At 39.8% G+C, this 18,396-nt stretch overlaps 1 protein-coding gene across 1 annotated transcript; it reads right to left on the bottom strand.

Annotated features, from left to right (window-relative positions):
- Positions 1-2,236: 2,236 nt before the first annotated feature.
- LOC104919571 (transcriptional repressor scratch 1) lies at positions 2,237-12,426 on the bottom strand. The gene is made up of 3 exons (XM_027286148.1): positions 11,546-12,426; positions 11,304-11,446; positions 2,237-6,163 (listed from the first exon to the last, which is right to left on the bottom strand). Exons 2-3 carry the CDS (start codon positions 11,425-11,427, stop codon positions 5,388-5,390), a joined length of 900 nt encoding a protein of 299 aa, XP_027141949.1. The 5' UTR covers positions 11,428-11,446; positions 11,546-12,426; the 3' UTR covers positions 2,237-5,387.
- Positions 12,427-18,396: the final 5,970 nt, after the last annotated feature.

The following is an 18,396-nucleotide window of genomic DNA, read 5'->3' as shown; positions in this document are numbered from 1 at the left end:
TGGAGACCTTCTTTAAGAAGGAATCTGGTGAGAGCATGTGATGGTTACTTGTGCTAAATTTACTCAGCAAGCTGAAGATATAGGTGTTTATCTCTAATCGTATGCGAGTTAACACTGTGACTGTGACATTAGCATTTAGTTTAGATCATTGATGTGTATAAGTGAGGCTACAGTCTCACAGAGCAGCTAGCGTGGCTGTAAATTTTAAGGTTCAAAAGGAGTTTTAAACCACCAGGTGATACTAAAACAATGGCTTCATTTTTCACAGTATATGCAGAGACACAATATCACTCAATATAAACTCATATAAACATGCAGCAACAGCATGTGTGTAAAAAAAACCACAGGGAATGTGGGTTTTACAATCATTAAATAGCCCTATCGTAGTTTTTCTTTCTGTATTTAAAACTGTGGACTTGTTTGGGGAAAAGAGCTGTTCAGTGTAGAGACATTTATCAGACAAACTATGCCTGAGAATGGCTGCAGCCTCTGGTGTCTCACTATTTTTTTTTTCTTTAATGCAATCTGTTTGATTAAAACCAGACTTGCATTTAAAAAAAAACAAACAAACAAACTTTAATTAAACTGAGAGTTCGCTTTAATCAAATTATCCGCGCATGGTGGCAGCAACTCGTGACATTTTACATTTTCTGTGCTTTGTCTAATTTACTTTGTCATTTTGTGCTTACAAGCATTGGTTCTTGTGCTTATTATACAGAAGCTCGTTATGTTACCACATCGTTTTGACAAAGGGTTTTTTGTAATTCAATTACATGGTTTTAAAGGTTTTGTATTACAGTTTAAATTTTTTACAGATCACTCATTGGCCAATTACAAATGGTAGAGCAGCTATTACTATCATCACTGGGAGCGACATCTCATTACGTTTATTACATCGTTAAAATACCATACTGTTAAATGACATTACATTCAGCTTAATATATTGTACCCAAAATGGCGTTCATGTCCATATTTACAACCTTAACTCATTTTTCATTAAAATATCCAACTGAATTAAAAATGAATCTGTTTACTAAAATAAAATCTTCATTCACACACACACAGTGTCACAGTGTAGTTAAGGTTAAAGACATTGCCCTGACATCAGCTTCCCCGTTCATGAGACCCCACACAAGCAATTAAAATGTCACACACACACACACACACACACACACACACACACACACACAGTCACTTGGATATTTTGACCTCTGCACAGTCGCCACAGGGCAAAACAGGAGATGGAGGAGAGAGAGGGAGAAGCATTGTAAACAAATAATCGGTTGCAGTTTTTTTATACTGGAGGCAAACGTCTTAATGAATGATTTACAAAACACTAATTAACTGTTTACTGAGTAATGAAAGCATGAGGGCCAAAATAACAGTTATTAAACTTTTAAAAATGATTTTATTAATACTGTTAACTACTACTATGATCCTTTACGTGATGACTTATCAATATGCTAATGGTTAATTAAAAAGAGGGGTCTTTTAAAGTAGTCCTTGTTACTTCACAGCTTTCCAGGTCATGTATTGACCCCTTCTGAAGGAGTCCATGCAGCTGCTAATATACAATACATAGTCATGATTGTTTTAAGGCCCACTGCAGTGGTTTTACACATGAAGGTCAGCACACTCATCTTGAACTGCAGCACTGTCTGCACAAGTGTTATTAGGCCCATCCCATCAAGATTCAGGCCCCCACAGGAAGAACCGGTAATACTGGTGACGCCGCAACTTTTCATGTATGTGAGTATTAGGTTAATTTTTTAGTTTGTCCAATACTTTGGTGTATGATTAAATATCTACAAACATAATCACTCTCCCATCAGCCTCAGCTGTAGGCCTACTTTGTGTTTATTTTATCTGTCTCTGGAGTTCTTAGATTTTATGAAATTACAGCACTAGATCACTAGATTGTTTAAAGTAATATAGTCATGTAGAAAATATAAACAAAGGGAAAGATCTTTAACTAGGTCCCTGGTTACCAGCGAAGTTTGGAATAGCAACCATTTCTTTGTCTAATTAGATAGTTTAGATGAAACTGTAGTCGTTAGTAACAATAAGAAATGGGCGAATGGTTGTTTGCTACCTACTGCAACTTGCATAAATATAAATCATGATTCACCAACACTTTCTTCTTTGTGTGATTCTTGTAAAACGCTCAGTACAGGTGGAAAAAAAGCATCTTAACACGGACGTTTTAAACTAGATTTTATTTAGGAAGTGAAACAAAATGCCCAGTGTTGTCTTTGTGCTTTACATTGTTTCAAACCGCCGCTGGAGGTCCCAAAAAAACCTCAGAGGAAGAACTCAAAACAAAGCAGGAAGCTCCAGAAAAATTCATCACCTTCATCATCATCATCATCATCATCATCATCATCATCATCATCACTGTCACTCTATACAGATTTGTAGAAATAATCGGACTCCAGAGTCACATCAGTGCTTATTTACAAGGCCTCTTGCCGCAAAATAGTCGAGTTTTCATTCGCTCCTAAAAAAAGGTGTAGTGAAGATGCGCTCACACAAATACGTTTAAAAATGACACAGCGTGTAATAAAGTTGTTAATTTATAGCGTGTCATCTTTAAGCATATTTTCATGTGTTAATTAAGGACAACACAGCTTGTGTTAGTTCAGCATCTTTGTCGTTTTTACCTTTGATTCATCATAGTAGAAAAAGGAGAAAGAGGTTGTTATTTCTACACACAAGGCATTGTCTACCTGAATCTAAACTCTTTCATTGTGCTACTATCTTTGAACAAAAAAGTTGTAAGATATAATTCGTAAGAGGAAGTGCTTTTATATAAGAATAGGTAAACTAGCTTGTGGCTATAGTAGGCTACAGTAGTTCATAGTAGAATCTAAGTGTTTGTCAATGCACTCTGGTGCTGAAATATTGTCCATGTGTCTTCTCTTCTTTTTCAACAATCCTCATAATTGCATTGGGGATCGCCACCACAACCTCACAACAGCCAGAGATGAACCTGAAACTGTGCAGGGAGGTTTAAAGAGTGTTGTTAGCTCCCATGTCATCACATCGATTGTGAATGAAGGTCTCATGTAGAACCAAGGAGCAGAACTCTTTTGATGGGATTCAAACTGAGGAGAGCTCGCTGATTTCGACCAACTAATCAACCAACTAACTCCTAACTCAACCAACTAACTCCTAGAGGAAATTTCTTCTTCACCACTGATCAAAACCTGCTTAAGGACTACTGAGGGTCAAAGAGCCCCACATTCAGCACCACAGCTGTTGTAAAGTTGTGGGAGCAGGACCAAGAACATACCAAGTATCAAAACTCTTAATTGTTCTTATCGTTATGGGTTTGCATTTTCATCCATGTTTCAGCACCAGAGGCCTATAGTAGTACCTTCTACTTTCTACAATATTTTAGAATAATAATACGAGGCAGGCAGTGCATAAACCATGTACAAAAAGACCCGTCCCGACCCAACCCAGAGTCTCCACCTAAAGGAGTTGTGCCATCTGTGTGAATCCCTGGAAGCCCCAACAGCTCCTAATGCTTATACAGACATAATTGTCAACAAGCTAATGATGCCAAGATAGAATTATAACTCTGAGGCAATTGTTTTGGATATTATTACATACTAAATCAGCAGAGCTTGGAGGAGTGGAAAACGGACTCTCTGCTGAAACACTTAGCAAACACAAAAATCACTGAAGAAAACCTCAACGACTCACAACAGTGTCACAGTTCCTCTAAACAGAGTTCGTAACCCAACCCTTCATATTTAACACTAACTTGGTTTGCTAACTCCCTGAAATTTCATTTCTCATAACTACGTAGAATAGTGTTACTTGAAAAAAATCAAGATGTTACAAGCAGTTATGACTCACGTCTCTTCAAAAATATCATGCATTATTGCTCTATCGGATATGAATGAAATATTGCCCAAGACAGAAATTTGCTTAATTTGCCTGTTATCTAAGAGGTTTGGCAAAATATCCCAAAGATTCATAAAATTGGCATAGATTCCATTATTAGGCTATTGTTATTTTTTTTGCATGCAGTAGTTTTTATAATTAAAGTGGCGGACAAAAGTAAAAAGGTATTCGGTAATTAGAAAGTGTCAAATGCTTTGGCATATTTGTAACAAAGGCAAAATATAACAAAATAATATAAGAAAGTAAAGTGCAAAATCAATACACCTACAAAAACTTAAGAATAAATAAATAAATTAGGCAATAAATAGACACATAAAAAAGACGTAAACCTCAAAGCTGAACACTGTGTGGCCCGCTGGCAACAAAAACACTATTTTACAACACTTGAGAAAGGTTTGACCTTTTGAGGAAACGCAGGACATTTTTAATGTCTAGATCCTCGTCCGACATTGACAAGTAAAAATAAATAACATCAGATTTATGTTGTAGGAAAACACTGTTTGATCAGGAATACCCTGGTGGCTCAGTGAGAGTTTTCAGCCATGGAAGTCCAGAGTGTCTCCCTAATCCCCTCTTAATGTCTACTGCTTACGGTCATGTAAAGCACAAACGCTCTCATGTCTGTGTCCATTTAAGACATTGGTTTAAATAAAAGTGATTATTTCCAAACTACAAAGGTGTTCTCTATCATGTCCACCATGTTCAGGCAGGTTTGTACATCGTATTTCCTTCACAGTTCAGAGTGGTTTGTTGTCAGTAGGCAAAGCATGTGGCCAGTATAAAGTGAAAACAGAGAACAAATGTTGTCTGCTTTCGTTGTTTTGCTTCTTTATCTTCTAAGTTCAGTCCAAGGTCAGTTTCACCAAAAGCAAGGAAACCAGATGTATCCCTAGATTATGAATGTTTGTTTTAAGAAAAAATATGAAAGTTCATTGAATCTCGTTGCAAGAAAACTGAAGATGCGATTCATGCTTCAAACTCCTGTGATGTTTATGTCACAGAAAGACAGAGATGGGAGGAGGAATTGTGCTTCAGTGTTGTTTCGCCATGAGTTGAAAAACAGAAGAGGGACGAGGATAGATATGGACATAAATAGATCTGCGTATCTTCAAAAAATGATGAGCTAGATGTGCTGTGCTTTATTTGTCTTCAAAGATACTCAAAACAGCCTCAGTAGGGGACGTATCTTATCGAAGCAGGGAACAAATCTAAATCAAGCATCAAGCAAACTTTTCATTTCACTTCTAGGCGAGGAAAGAGGAGACAAAGGAGGGTTTGGAGGGTCTTGATAAAAATGGACTTGTCCTCAATCTATTTTTGTCGTTTGCCTCACGATCTTTGCAGAGGAAACACTCCTCCCTTGCAGTGCTCAGGCATACTGGTCTTCTTGTTGGGGAAAGCAGGATACGTAGGGAGTGAGGCCAGTAAAATCTGATTTAAACAAAAGAAAACTCCAATGAACCTTTCTGAATCCATCATTCCCCCAGTGAACTCATAGGAGAGAAAGCCCCCTTGAAGCACGCCGACTCGTAGTGCTTGTTCAGGTAACTCTTGAGTGCAAACGTCTTATCACACCGTTTACACTTGTAATGCTTGAAGGCTGAGTGCGTCTGCATGTGGGCACGCAGGTTTGACCTGTCGGCAAATGCTTTGCCACAGTGTGCACACCCGAACGGCTTCTCACCCGTGTGTGAGCGCATGTGGCCCTGCAGCAGCCACGGCCGGCTGAACGCTTTGCCACACACGTCACACTTGTGTTTAAGGTCGTGGGTCAGCAGGTGCATGGCCATCGCAGGCATGGAAACGTAGACTTTCCCACATGTGGGGCACTTCTTGGCCATCTTGCTGTCTATGCTCCTGTGTGTCTGCTTGTGCCGGCTCAGGTTGGAGGATGTTGCGTAGGTTTTACCGCACTCGCTGCAGGTGTGCCTCTGGGTGGTTCCTCTGGGGGTCGCTGCGGCTTTCCTCCGTGATCGTCCATCCATGATGAAAAACGCATCCACTGTGTATCCCTCGCTCACGGCTGCATCGCCATTGATGTATCCACCGGCTGATGATGACACTTCGGACCGCGGGCTATCCGGCTGGTCCGAATCACCGTTGATATCACCATGGATACCAGAATAGGTGTCATCAATGCGGCCATAGATGATGGATGGATGGCTTGGGGAGGTTACTTTAGCGATGACAGATGAGTCACTTCCAACCACATCATCATAAGGAGATGGACTGAGATAATCGCTGACGTAGCCTGCAGAGACAAGAAGAGGTTAATCATTTGACCACGACAGGAAATTGATTGGAAATTAGAAACTGATTGGTTTGAAAATCTTTACAGGGAAGCTACATGAGTACTACAAAAGTCATACATAATCCAGAGAGGGGGAAATGCATGCCTTTACAGGATTCATACTTTCTTTCAGCTGATACTTGATATTGCTGCTGCAGAGCTGCCCTTTTTTACGGTGTCACTATTTCAGTATCCTACGAAGCCCATAAGAAATATACCCACACTTGCACTTAGTACTTATTTTACGTTACCTCTGTATATCCAGGTCCAAATCTCTAAATATACAGAACTTTCATGTTTTGGGTTTACTTTTCAGGCCACAACAGTGCTGACCAGGTGAACAGGATGTGGCAGTTGGAGGCTACGCAGCTTATAACTGATTAAATCATGTTGTTTAACTTATTATGCTAGATAATGATGATTAAAACTACCATGCACTAGGAGTAATGTTAGTCTAAACATCAAACAAACTGCTGCAGTGAGTCATAAGGACGAAACTGGTTTAAAAATCTTTACAGATAAGCTGCATTAGTGCTCCAAACTTACTACACTATTATCCTCATATAGTCCTTTCATATAATTGTAAAAACACAGGCCACAAATCAAACTCATTCAGCAAAGTTCATTCATTATTCAGAGAACTGCTTTACATGTTGTCTCCTGATAGTATTACTGATTACAGCCTGGCGTCTCTGTTTTTTAAAATATCAATCGGTCCTCCCTGGATCACATTAACAACATGTGCATTAAGATTAACTTTTAAGTTTTTTCCATCAACACAAGCATCCGTATACAAGACAAAAGCGGACACAGGAGACACAAGTCCATTCTTAAGATATACCCACAACAGAACCATTTCTGGAGGTGGTATAAAGCAGAGAAGAAGGAGAAGGAGAGAGTTGTGGTATTTATAGTGGCAGTAAAGTGCTTTTATGTCTTTGCCAGCAAGGAGGAGACACTTTCTCCTCAGTGGGAAATCTTTATTTTTCATAAGAGGGTTCAGTGAGCACACTTTCTGCTCAACAACTGCACCTTTCCTGACAGCTCTACAGCTGCACAGTTACACCTCTGAGCTGTCAAAACGTCAACCGTTCTACACACGCTATCTCTATTACAGCAGCTGGGAGTCCAGTGCTTTGCTCAAGGGCACCCTGACGCTGATTGCATTTATTGGCCATAACCTTTCATTCTTCCTCTCAAGCAAAACATTAAGTACATTTGCCCAAGACTTGGCACATTCCTGAGCAGAGCTGTATATTTTTGCACAGCTCCTGACAAAGCTGATGAATTATTTGTTGCCATGTTATGATGTCAGTCGCTTCATTATTTCTATTATTGGCTTCTACACTCAACAGGCTGAACTCCAACAGACACAAGGAGAGACTGGTAGCTAAGACCCCACAGCCATGACGCCTGTGGATCTATGCCGATCAATAGCTCTCCATTTCAATTAGCACTCTGTGAGCATTTAGACACAGGCAGCCGAGGAGATACTATTGCTGGTAATATAATTTCATGATGCAGTTCTGAGAAAAGCTCGGAAGTTGATCGATAATACGATGAGAACAAGAGACAGAGATAGATATGTAGGAGGGGGCATAGTGAGATGAGAGGTTGCAAGAGCGAATGAAAGAAAGAAATGAGGAAGGGAAAAGGGAGTTGTAGCAGTTATAGCAGAGTTAATGTGGTGTTGCATCCAATTCAGTATGGTGTTTGTGGTTAGGTGGTTTGGCAATGGTGTTTACAACTCTCATGCTGATTTAACGCTCTGAAATAAGAAGAGAGAAAAAATGAATCATGAATATTGACTCATTGGTCTCTGTTTGTTTGTGTGTGCCCAACATATGTGTGTGTCTTGTTTTAAGTAAAGGTAAATGCTCTGAAACAAGTGCTCATTTTGAACCCTTATAATCACTCAAACTGGCAGTTTCCCAGTTGAACTACATGCTACTGTAGTACTGGTGGAGATTGAACAGCTCTGGTGGAGGGGTCACGGTCTTGCTAGCTTGTTTATTAAGTGTTGGATGAAACCACAAACATACACTGGAGATTTCCTTGAAGGTGTCTCCTCAGGGTGTCACTAAAAATACAAAAATATATTGCATTTTGGGCTGAAGGTTCACTCAGTAAATTATGGCAATATGCCTGATAGATTTAGATATTGTTTGTATATATTTTGATTGTGATTTTCTGCATTAAAGGAAAGAGACACCAAAAACATTCATCCACAAAGATCAATCTAATTGATCTACCCAGTAGTTGTCACATCATAATGCTTAAGAGATTTGGATAAGCTCAATAAGGACTGACTTACTGACCTGAGTTTGGCTCCTGGTGGACGTCTTGTGCAGTGACAAAAAAAACAACTTATCAAATTTTTATTCCCTTCCAGTTTTCAGTGTGTAGTCACATTTTCTGTAGCTATATTTGTTTACTCTGCTGTGAAAGTACTAAGCACCAGACTAGCATATGTGACTGACAGGCAGTAACAGAAATAAATAAATAAAAAAGACTAAAATAAAACTGGGTGAAAGATTTGAAGATATAAACACAGTGTGTTGTGCTGGTTTCTCTCACAGAAGCTTCTTCTATGACCCCTGTCTATTAAACATGACCGTTCCCCAGCATCCTCTTTTTAAAAAACTGTTTTCTGAACAGGAATCGCTCTACGTGTCTCAACGTTTGCACACTGTCTCTGTTTGTCTTTGTCTCTCTCCAACTGTCTCCGTCTCTGTCTTGCTGTGTCAAGCCTGTATTCATTTCAAAGCACTTTAGCAGCATTAGAGCTGATAGCTCTTCTAAATGCTTATTAAAGATTTAAATACTCTGCCAAACCAAAGGCACCCCTCTCTTATATGTCTTTGAACTGCAGCAGATTAGAAAGAGAAAGAATGATGGTGTGGAGCAATGACAGGAAAAGGACAGGAAAAGAGAGAAAGAAAAGCTGCAAGTTACAATTTATCATTTTTGATCCTAACCAGCAGAAACTGACAAACACTTGTGTGCTTTGGACACTTGTAGGTCAATGACTGCTTCTTCTATGTGTGTGTGTGTGTGTAATGCTGTGCACTCAGCTGTGCAAGCTGCTTGGGAAATGTGCCGAGTTGACAGAAACACAGCAGTGCATGTACGTCCACGTGCATGTGTGTATGTTCGTGTGCATTTGTGCAGTTGTGTGTGTGCAACAAGCTGCGGTTGCTTCAGTCAAACTCTTGTTATATTTATAACAAGGGGCAGCAGCCTCAGTCTTTACATGCTTGCCGCACTGCTGCTGCTGCTGCTGCTGCATGTTTCTCTGTTTTCTCTGCCATCTGAACACCTGGGATCTCTTCATCTCACATTTGACCTTGGTACAATGTGAAAACCACCAGGCTGCACTAACTGTGTTACACTTCTCCCTCTGTTGTGATGGACACATTTTTCCCTCTAGTCCTTTAAAGCTGCATTAATCACATTTCCACCACTAGGGGGCAGAAATAAGCTGACACACACCCAACCATGGCAAATTATCACTTAAAAAGGGTGATATGAATAACATGCTACCTAACAATTGCCTGATTATACATTCAGCAGACACAAGAACAGAATCATCTCACTGGAGTTTTTTTTCTTTTTGGAAATCAAAGTCCAATCTTCACTCTACTTTCAGCTCTGTTTCTGCCTGTTAACTCCTGGTACTTTAGGTGCTAGTTCAGGTTTCTTCACCAGTTAGTCATTTGCTGAAAACAGCTGCCTGCTGCTGCTGGAAACGGGGTTAATGAGAGCAGTGAGACTTATTCATTACTGTAAAAGTGCCATAAAAGCAAATAATGAGCTAAAAGAGGCTAAAAGCCTTCATTAAACTGCCCAGTTGGGTGGGTTAGTGACTTCAAGCAACCCCTTTTACACTACATGTAGTCATTTGAGCTAAATGATTTTTAAACATGAATGCAGCTTTAACAAACAAAGGCTGCTCCCTATCTTAAGTGTTAAATTCTCAGTGCATTGTTTTTTTAAACTCAGGATGAACCAGAACAACATTTCAGAGCAAATAAAAGCCAGTCAGTCAGTTTGTGTTTGGAGATATTACTCAATAATTGATCATTTCCTCTGAATGTTTGACCCATTCTCACTGACTGTATTGTATTTTGCCTTTGTATCCAGGATTACACAGTGCGTGGGAACCATTTAGCATCAATAGAGCTGTGCAATATTGTTGAAATCTTGGACAGAGACTCACAGCTGCTGGAAACAACCTGATTTGAATAATTCACTGGACAACAGAACAACAGAGAATCCCTCTGCATGTGTGCTGGTGACATAATGTATCAGCAAAATCATTCAGCATGGTTTTCTGCAAGGCTCTCAGCTCTCAGGATCAGCTGTCTTAGTCTTTTCCTCGACTTGTTCACATAAGCAACTATGCTGAGTCGGTCCATGGAATGTGTGTTTGCTCACTTTATATCTATGAAGATGAAAGTACTTTTCACATTGCATCAAAATTCCTTTCAGTACGAACACAGCTGAAATGTGGAATGTTACAGTAAAATTGAAAGACTAATGGAGTTTAAATTGCTGTGTTTTCTGCCTTTGCCAAAAAAAAAAAAAATCATATTTCACTCTTTGATTCATGTCTTGATCACATCATTTTCATACACGTTCTCAGTTAAATGTCAAGTTTGAAGGGAGTGTATGATGTCTTTATATGAGACGTGGGAAATTCCATATTTTTACGTATGGATTGAACCATTTAACCACTGAGTCATCAAGAATCCGTTACCGTTAATCTGCTACAGTCCTGAGCATATGAGGTTCTCAGCAGGTTGTTTAAACTGAAGAGTTTCTGACTTTCTGTCTTTCCTCTGATCTGTTTCCCAACGTAATATTGTTTCATGGAATTAGCTTTTGCGAGAAAAAGAAAAATTCACTGCCTGTGATTGGTATATTTTTAAGTTGTGACCAGAGTTTGACCCTGTAATTCCTTTATTCTTCATCCTTCTGTAGTCATGACTAATGCTTTAAATCTGAGGATGAAGAAATACCCTTGATGATGTGTGTTGGGTACTGTGTGTGTGTGTGTGTGTGTGTGTGTGTGTGTGTGTGTGTCGGGAGGGTGACTAACCTTTGTCATGATGATGGAACCGCAGGCTGAGTTCTTCTCTTCTGCTGTGACTATATGAGCTCTCCAGCTCTGCAGCCGAAAAATCGTCCAGTTTCACTTTCTTCACCAAAAAAGACCGAGGCATGATGGGACAGTAGTTGCTCCTACACTCAAACACACAAAAAAAACACACACACTCTCTTCCAACCCACTTCAAACTTGACCAAAGTCTATAGGTTAAACTCTTAATCGCCCGATTCTACCTTGAAGGTACTCCCTGGTTTTCAGCTACAAAAGGTGTGCTTGCTCCCTCCAGTCAAACAGCCTTGAGAGTGGAGAGGAAACATGGCTTTTAAACGTCAAACAAACCGAAAGCTTTTCGCATGCTATTGTTTTTTCAGCATGCCTAATATTTATTTCTGCTCAGGTTTGTCGAACACACACTGTGTTTTTTAGGTCCTGGGGGGAAATAGTCTGTTTTTCTTCGACAACCCGCCGCTGGAAAACCTGTGGAGCTCTGAGAGGGCAAAAAATAAAATAAAAAAATAGAATGAACTAATTCCTGACTTCTCCGACGACGTTAAGGTGATAAACGCAGTAAAATGTCCCTCTTTTCTTTTCTTGTTTGTTTGTTTTGTTCTGTATATCCTCCAGCACGCGGACAGCTCCCAGGACAGTTCTTCGCGTGCCCTCTTGCCGGGCTCGTGCTTTTCAGCACCGGACAGCTCCCCTTCGGCGCGAGACTCCCGCTCTGTCCTGTTCCTCCGCGTGCCACAGCCGCTGTCCGTTCAGCACCAGAGGAGAAACAGACAAGAAGAAGAAGAAGAAGAAGAAGAAGAAGACGAAGAAGAAGAAGAAGAAGAAGAAGAAGAAGAAGTTTCCACCGGTTTGAAAATAGCTGAACACACTCCAGTGGAAATTCCCATACAGGCGAGTCAGCCGTTAGAAAAGAAGTGACGAGTCGGACAGAAACGAAGGTTGACGGGGTTCAAAAAGAAAACCGAGGACTCCAGAAATCTTCTTTTCTTTTTTTCTCTGCAAGAAAATGTCCTCACAGTCCAAAATATTGCTCAGAAACGTTTAAAAAAGAAGAAAGAACAGCTCCCCGTCGCTAACTCTCTCTTATTCACTCTCTCCTCCTCTCCTCCACTCTGTCTCTCTCTCTCTCTCTTCTCTGCGCGTGCGGAGCTGCGGCTCTTTCTGATGCACGAGATCAGCTGTTGCGGTTTTATAGGGTGAGAGAGAGAGAGAGAGAGAGAGAGAGAGAGAGAGAGAGAGAGAGAGAGAGAGGGAAGTGCTTAATTTTATTCATCAGAAGAAGAAAAAAAGCATCTTGTCTTGTGGGACCAGTGGCGCGCGGTGATGGCCGGGCTGGGATTTAATGACGTAGTTTAAAGTGCACGTTCACGCGGATTTTTATGGCATTTTTTGGTTCCCAACAGATCCTTGTAGTAATGATGCCTGTGGCAAATTAAACATTACATGTAGGTCCTGATGCCAAAAGAAAGTTTTAGTACGCGTGCAAAACCGACCAAACATTATTTTACTTTGTATTATCATTATTCATTTTCATTTATGATGCAAAGAAATTACAAGGAAATATTCCTCTTTAGGTTTTAAAACCTCTAATCTAGGTTATATCAACACTATAACACAGCTACCCAGATCTGATCTGATTAAAGCGTGACATCTTTCACTGTGATGAAAAGATATAATGAATATATGAATAATTCATCTGAGTTTATGTTAATAAACAGATGTTCACATGACAATTTATCTGTTTATATTATATTTATTACTGTAAATGCAAAGGTACAATTCTGTCTGTTTACAGAAAAGAGAGAATCATCCACCCGCCTAATGATTCCTCAGTGTCTGAGAAACATAAAATCAACCACTGACAACCAACTTCTTATGGCACTGAACACAGGTCAATGCTTTTACACTGCAGTCAACCAATTGAGTTATTTTTATGCAAATCAGCTCCCCTCCCGGGCCAATCAGATCACCTGTGCGTAAATCTAGACTCAGCATTAGCCAATGAATTTAGTTAATGTAACTGAGGCGAAGATGTTTTTACTGAATGATCTCACCGAGAGACAGAAAGAGAGAAACAATGTCAGATCCTCGCAAGACCTTGTGTTACACAATGAGTTTACACACTCAAACAGACTTCTCCCTCCAGCTAGTAGACAGCAACACACACACACACACACACACACACACACACACACACACAAAGCCCTACCCCCATTCATACAGATACAGGAGGCAGGATGATGGTGTGTGATGTAATTCAGTGACGTGTGCATTTATGTAAGTCCTTTTCACTGAGGTCCTTGGAGTTAGCCTATTTTTATATTTCATTGATAAATGTTTGAGGGGGACAATGAGAGTGTCTATGAGTGTGGGTCTTTTTCTGTGTGTGTGTGTGTGTGTGTGTGTGTGTGTGTGTGTGTGTGTGTACAATTGTTGCTCTATTTATATATTGATGGACTATTCTGAAAGACTTTCTGTTCATGCTGTACTCTGGATGGACTATAACAGTATTATATATAGAACAGCTATAGTGTGTATAGCTAACAGTTTGAACACAGTCTGAACATAGACTGTATAAAACATAGGCGTAGTCTCCTTGACATCACTCAGGTCTCTAAGTAGTTGTTGTGAAGCTCAAAGTGTGGTGGCTCTAGCCACTGCCATCTTGATAAATGGGAAAATGAATTTATTTATTTATGATATATTTATTTTTGTTGTGAAGTTGGGCATTTTAATAGGGGGCTTATGGAAACTGACTTGCTGTTCTTTAGCTAATTGTTTTGGTTTGTCACCGCACGCGTTTAACTTTTAAACTGCTCTGACACACATTGCGCACTGCACAGCACGAAAAGGCAAGACTATCTTCCCAGGAGGAGCTACAGTGACACTGCCCTCTAGCTGCCATAGTTATCATGACAAAAGCAAAGGAGGAAGGCAGGTGTGATGAGCCTTTCTTGAGATGGATGGATGTATCGGTTGATAAAACAAGCAACTCTGAACGCTCAAGACAGCTGTTTAGTCAGTGTCGTTTTTGAAGGCATGACCATTCCTTAATGTTAAAATGTGTTTATTAGAGTAACAAGTATCTATTTTAATCGAAACCATGACAGTGAGACCTTGTAAAATTCTGCAGATAGTTGTTTTACTCCTCATGTGAGATTGTTTAGGACTCTTTCTGACCCCTAGTGGCTAAAAGTCCTCTATCACTGCTTTAAAGTGGCTAAAATCTATACTTCTACAAAAGTGTAAAAAACAATATAATAATATAAGTCACCAGATTCTGCAAAGAAAAAAGCTTTAAAAACCTACTGTACACAAAGTTAGTAACTAGTTGTTGAAGACAGCTGAGCAATTAATAAGAAAAGATTTCACATTTTCATATATTTCATTCCCTGATACCCCCAGGATTTAGTGAAGACTAAAATCAGAGCAAAAAGAAAGTGAATATTGGACTTATATTCATGTGTTTGCAAATGTTTGCAAACAAGTTTATTATATCAACTTGATATCATGATAATATGTCGATGTTATGTTTAAAACACATTACTGCTGCCCCCAAGTGGCCAAAAAATGTTTAAAATGCTTTTTTAAAACTTGTTCCAATGTGAATTTATATAAAATTAGATCCATAAAAGAAGTTACTGTATAAAAAAACCCTGTCTCATTTTTTTACACTGTTACCCACTGTTGTGACATCTATGCTTTATATAATCTAAACTTGTTGAACAAAATGAACAGACTCTCATAAAAACCTCTCAGCTCACTTTCTAATATGTGTCGTTTCTTCACTGCAGAGAAGTAGACAAATGCTTAAAAGGGCAGATATTGAAAGGTATCTGTCGGCGGGGACTGAGTGTAATTCTCTCTCTGATTGTCTTTCTGTGTCGATCGATGACACACCAGGAAATACCAATTCTGTCTGATCTATTTCTATGATGGTGAAATTGTCCACTCCTCGTTATTTTTCCTGAGAGCCTGCGAGCGCAGCTATACTGCTGAGCTCAGCGAAATATATGTGTGTGTGTGTGTGTATATGTGCGTGTGTGTGTGTGTGTTAGATTATGTGCAGAGGCTGTGGGGACATGTGGAGACTGGAGACTCATTAGCATAATAATAGACTTGGATGCATGTAGACAGGCAGGCGGTGTGTGAGCATGTGTGTGTGTTTGTGCGTGAGTTCTGTCAGAAAACACAATCGAAGGTTCCTTGTTGACTTTCCATTCCTCTTTTAAAGAGCTATTTAAATGACAGGGGTTTTAAATAAAACTGCATTCAAATAGAAGGGTTTTACATATAAAGCAATAGCCAGATGAAAGGGTTTGTAAACAAAAACTGACAGAGAGAGATACAGGGCAAGAGGGGGAAAGACAGACAGAAAAACAAAGAGAGGAGGCGAACAGAGACAAATAAAGAGACAAACCACTTATAGAGGACAAATGGAAGGTCAAACAGGGTATTGAATGTAAGGAGCGAGAGAAGAAGCAGCTCACAGTAACATAACTGTCACAGCGGATAGATAAAGGTAGTGATGGATGACCCTGACTTTGCACCAATTTCCTATTTAGTTTATTGTAAAAAAAAAAAAAAACTGTCTTCAAATGAGACCCACTGTGAAAAAAACACTAATTATTCATCTGCTTTGTCTACCCAAAATACCTGATGTGAACTTGTCTCTCAAACTTGACAACAAAATGTGATTTTTGTCATTGTTTCTCCAAAAACAGATCTTTTATGATCTAATGCCACAACAGCGGGAGCATGCTGTCTGTGCTGTCTAAAACTGTTACAAGAGCCTTTCAAAATCATACAGGACCATTACAAAAAAAGATGAATATGACTATTTTCTGGGGTTGGATTTGTGCACAGTGAGAGAGGTTAGAGAACGATCATTGTGGTTTAAAGAAAACAACATTTGTGAGGAAGCAGGTGGTAAGAGCTCACTCGTGTCAAAGTCACCCAAGCACCCCGACCTCCTTCCTACGACATTTTCAGGACATTGGCTTTGCTCCTGACAAACAAAAGTTGTAATTCACATGCCTTAAAGCGGTGCTTGGGCTGAACAGATTCTGTCTTTACCTTGGGAGGACAGACTCTTTCTGTTGCTTGTCAGAGATTCCACAAGTCTACTAGAGGGGTGAATGCCGTTTTCACTAAAGATATTCCCTCATTTTTCATTTTAATGATGTTGGTGGCGAGCGCTGTCTAAAACCTGTAACATGCTCTTGTAGGCAAACAAGCACAAAGTTGTTTGGAGATATTCGTGTTGTGCTGTGTTTTTTTATACCTGTAAAACTGCGAGTGTAAGACTTTTATACTTTTTCTTTTCCATTTTCTTTCCCTCCCATCTCCAAAGGAGTTGGTCCAAACTGTATGACCTAGCTTGACCCTTGGGTTCCTAAAACACTTTGGTGAGATTTGGAAGGTGCACATCAGCTCATCTGTGACCTCTGATTACCCGTGTCTATATTTACTTGTATCTTCAGAGATCTGCAACAAGGTATCCAAAGATAAATCTCACAGGATGATTAAATAGATAAGAAAGTATATATTTCTCTCTTGTGAAATGCTGGATATTTTTTATAACTTCAGGCCTGGATGGGGGAAAAAATCACTCCCTGGTGACACCACTTTGTTCGAACAGCTTACAGGCCAAAAGCGTTAAGAGTAACTGCCTATCAAAGTGATGTAAGTCACTGTAACACCATGCACAAATCTCGGAACCCACTGGCTATCGTCTGATGACGATTTAACTTCTGGTGTAGCTAGCAGATACCTGGAAAATGGATATTCAAGCCAAGACTTCCACTGCAGCAACTTCAAACATGAGAACGTCAAGAAAGACACGTTTCATCTGACCTCTATAAACAGATATCTGTCTATGAATAGAAATAAGCTAAATTCTCGTGAGATGATAGCCAATGGGTTTCAAGATTAAATTTCGGCCAATGCACTCTGCCTCTTTTGCTCCATATGGACTGTTTACCTGCAGGCAACCAAAGCCCGCTCAAATGTCATTAGTCAGATTTACTCAAACTACAAACCAGAACTCTTACAATGCCAAATCTTGGTCCATCACCTACAGATTAAGCATTCATATGCAGGTATCTGTTTATAGAGACTACCCCAAGCAATACGAGACAACATGAGTAAAATGTCTGGTGCATTAACACGTGAACAGTGCAGGACGTGATGAAACTAAACACAGCAGAACAGACGTAAAGAGAGCAGCACACAGCTGGTCATAATAAAACAAAAGAAAAGAACAAAATATCACTAGTAAACCCGTCATGTCCATGTCATTAAGATACATATATGACCCTGCATGTGTGCTATGAATATGTATGTTGTATGTATAAGATGTGACCCTGGACATTAATATGTATTGGGTGGTAATGAGGCGAATGGGCAGATCAGATGGGTCCTTTTTAACTGGTCACATGTGGCTCATTAGGATAGGGCCACACAGAGCACCTGATACCCTCAAGATGACTACTGCACCTCAAGAATTATTTTATGTAATTCCTGTTTTATTAGGCAAGGCCGAAAGACAGAAGAGATGAGGGACAGAGGAGAGACAAACGTCTACATCTGGAGTGTTCTAGATCTGGCAGCGTATGAGCTAACTCTCTAAACTGACAGGAAGGGCACGAGGAGGTGGAGTGAAGTTCAAACGTGAATGATTGTGTCCTGGAGCAAGACTTTCAAGTCTCCTGTAGCTGACCTCAACTTCTGACCTATTTGTGGACCTTGGGAAATCAAAAAAGAGAATTTGTCCAACAGGAATCAACATTGCACATCATGACCCAGGAGCTGAGGTCATGATACACAGGATGCATTTGAGGCTCTAAAAAAGGGACACTGAACCTTTTATCAGTGCGGAAATAAGCACATAAGACAAACTCTCATATATGGTGAAAGCTTATTTAAACAAACAAAATATATACCAGGAGAGAGGCAGGTGGAGAGCAGCCGGATGGATAGCTGGGTCCATATTAACTAGGCACATGTGTGTCATTATAATAGGTTGATATAAGACAGCTGATACCCGTGTGGATAATGTGAGGTTATGGAGTTA

The sequence above is a fragment of the Larimichthys crocea genome, chromosome XIII (genome assembly GCF_000972845.2).
Source record: "Larimichthys crocea isolate SSNF chromosome XIII, L_crocea_2.0, whole genome shotgun sequence".
Lineage (NCBI taxonomy): Eukaryota > Metazoa > Chordata > Actinopteri > Sciaenidae > Larimichthys > Larimichthys crocea.
Note: the sequence above shows the minus strand (reverse complement) of the source record. Positions and strands in the feature narration are given on the sequence as shown.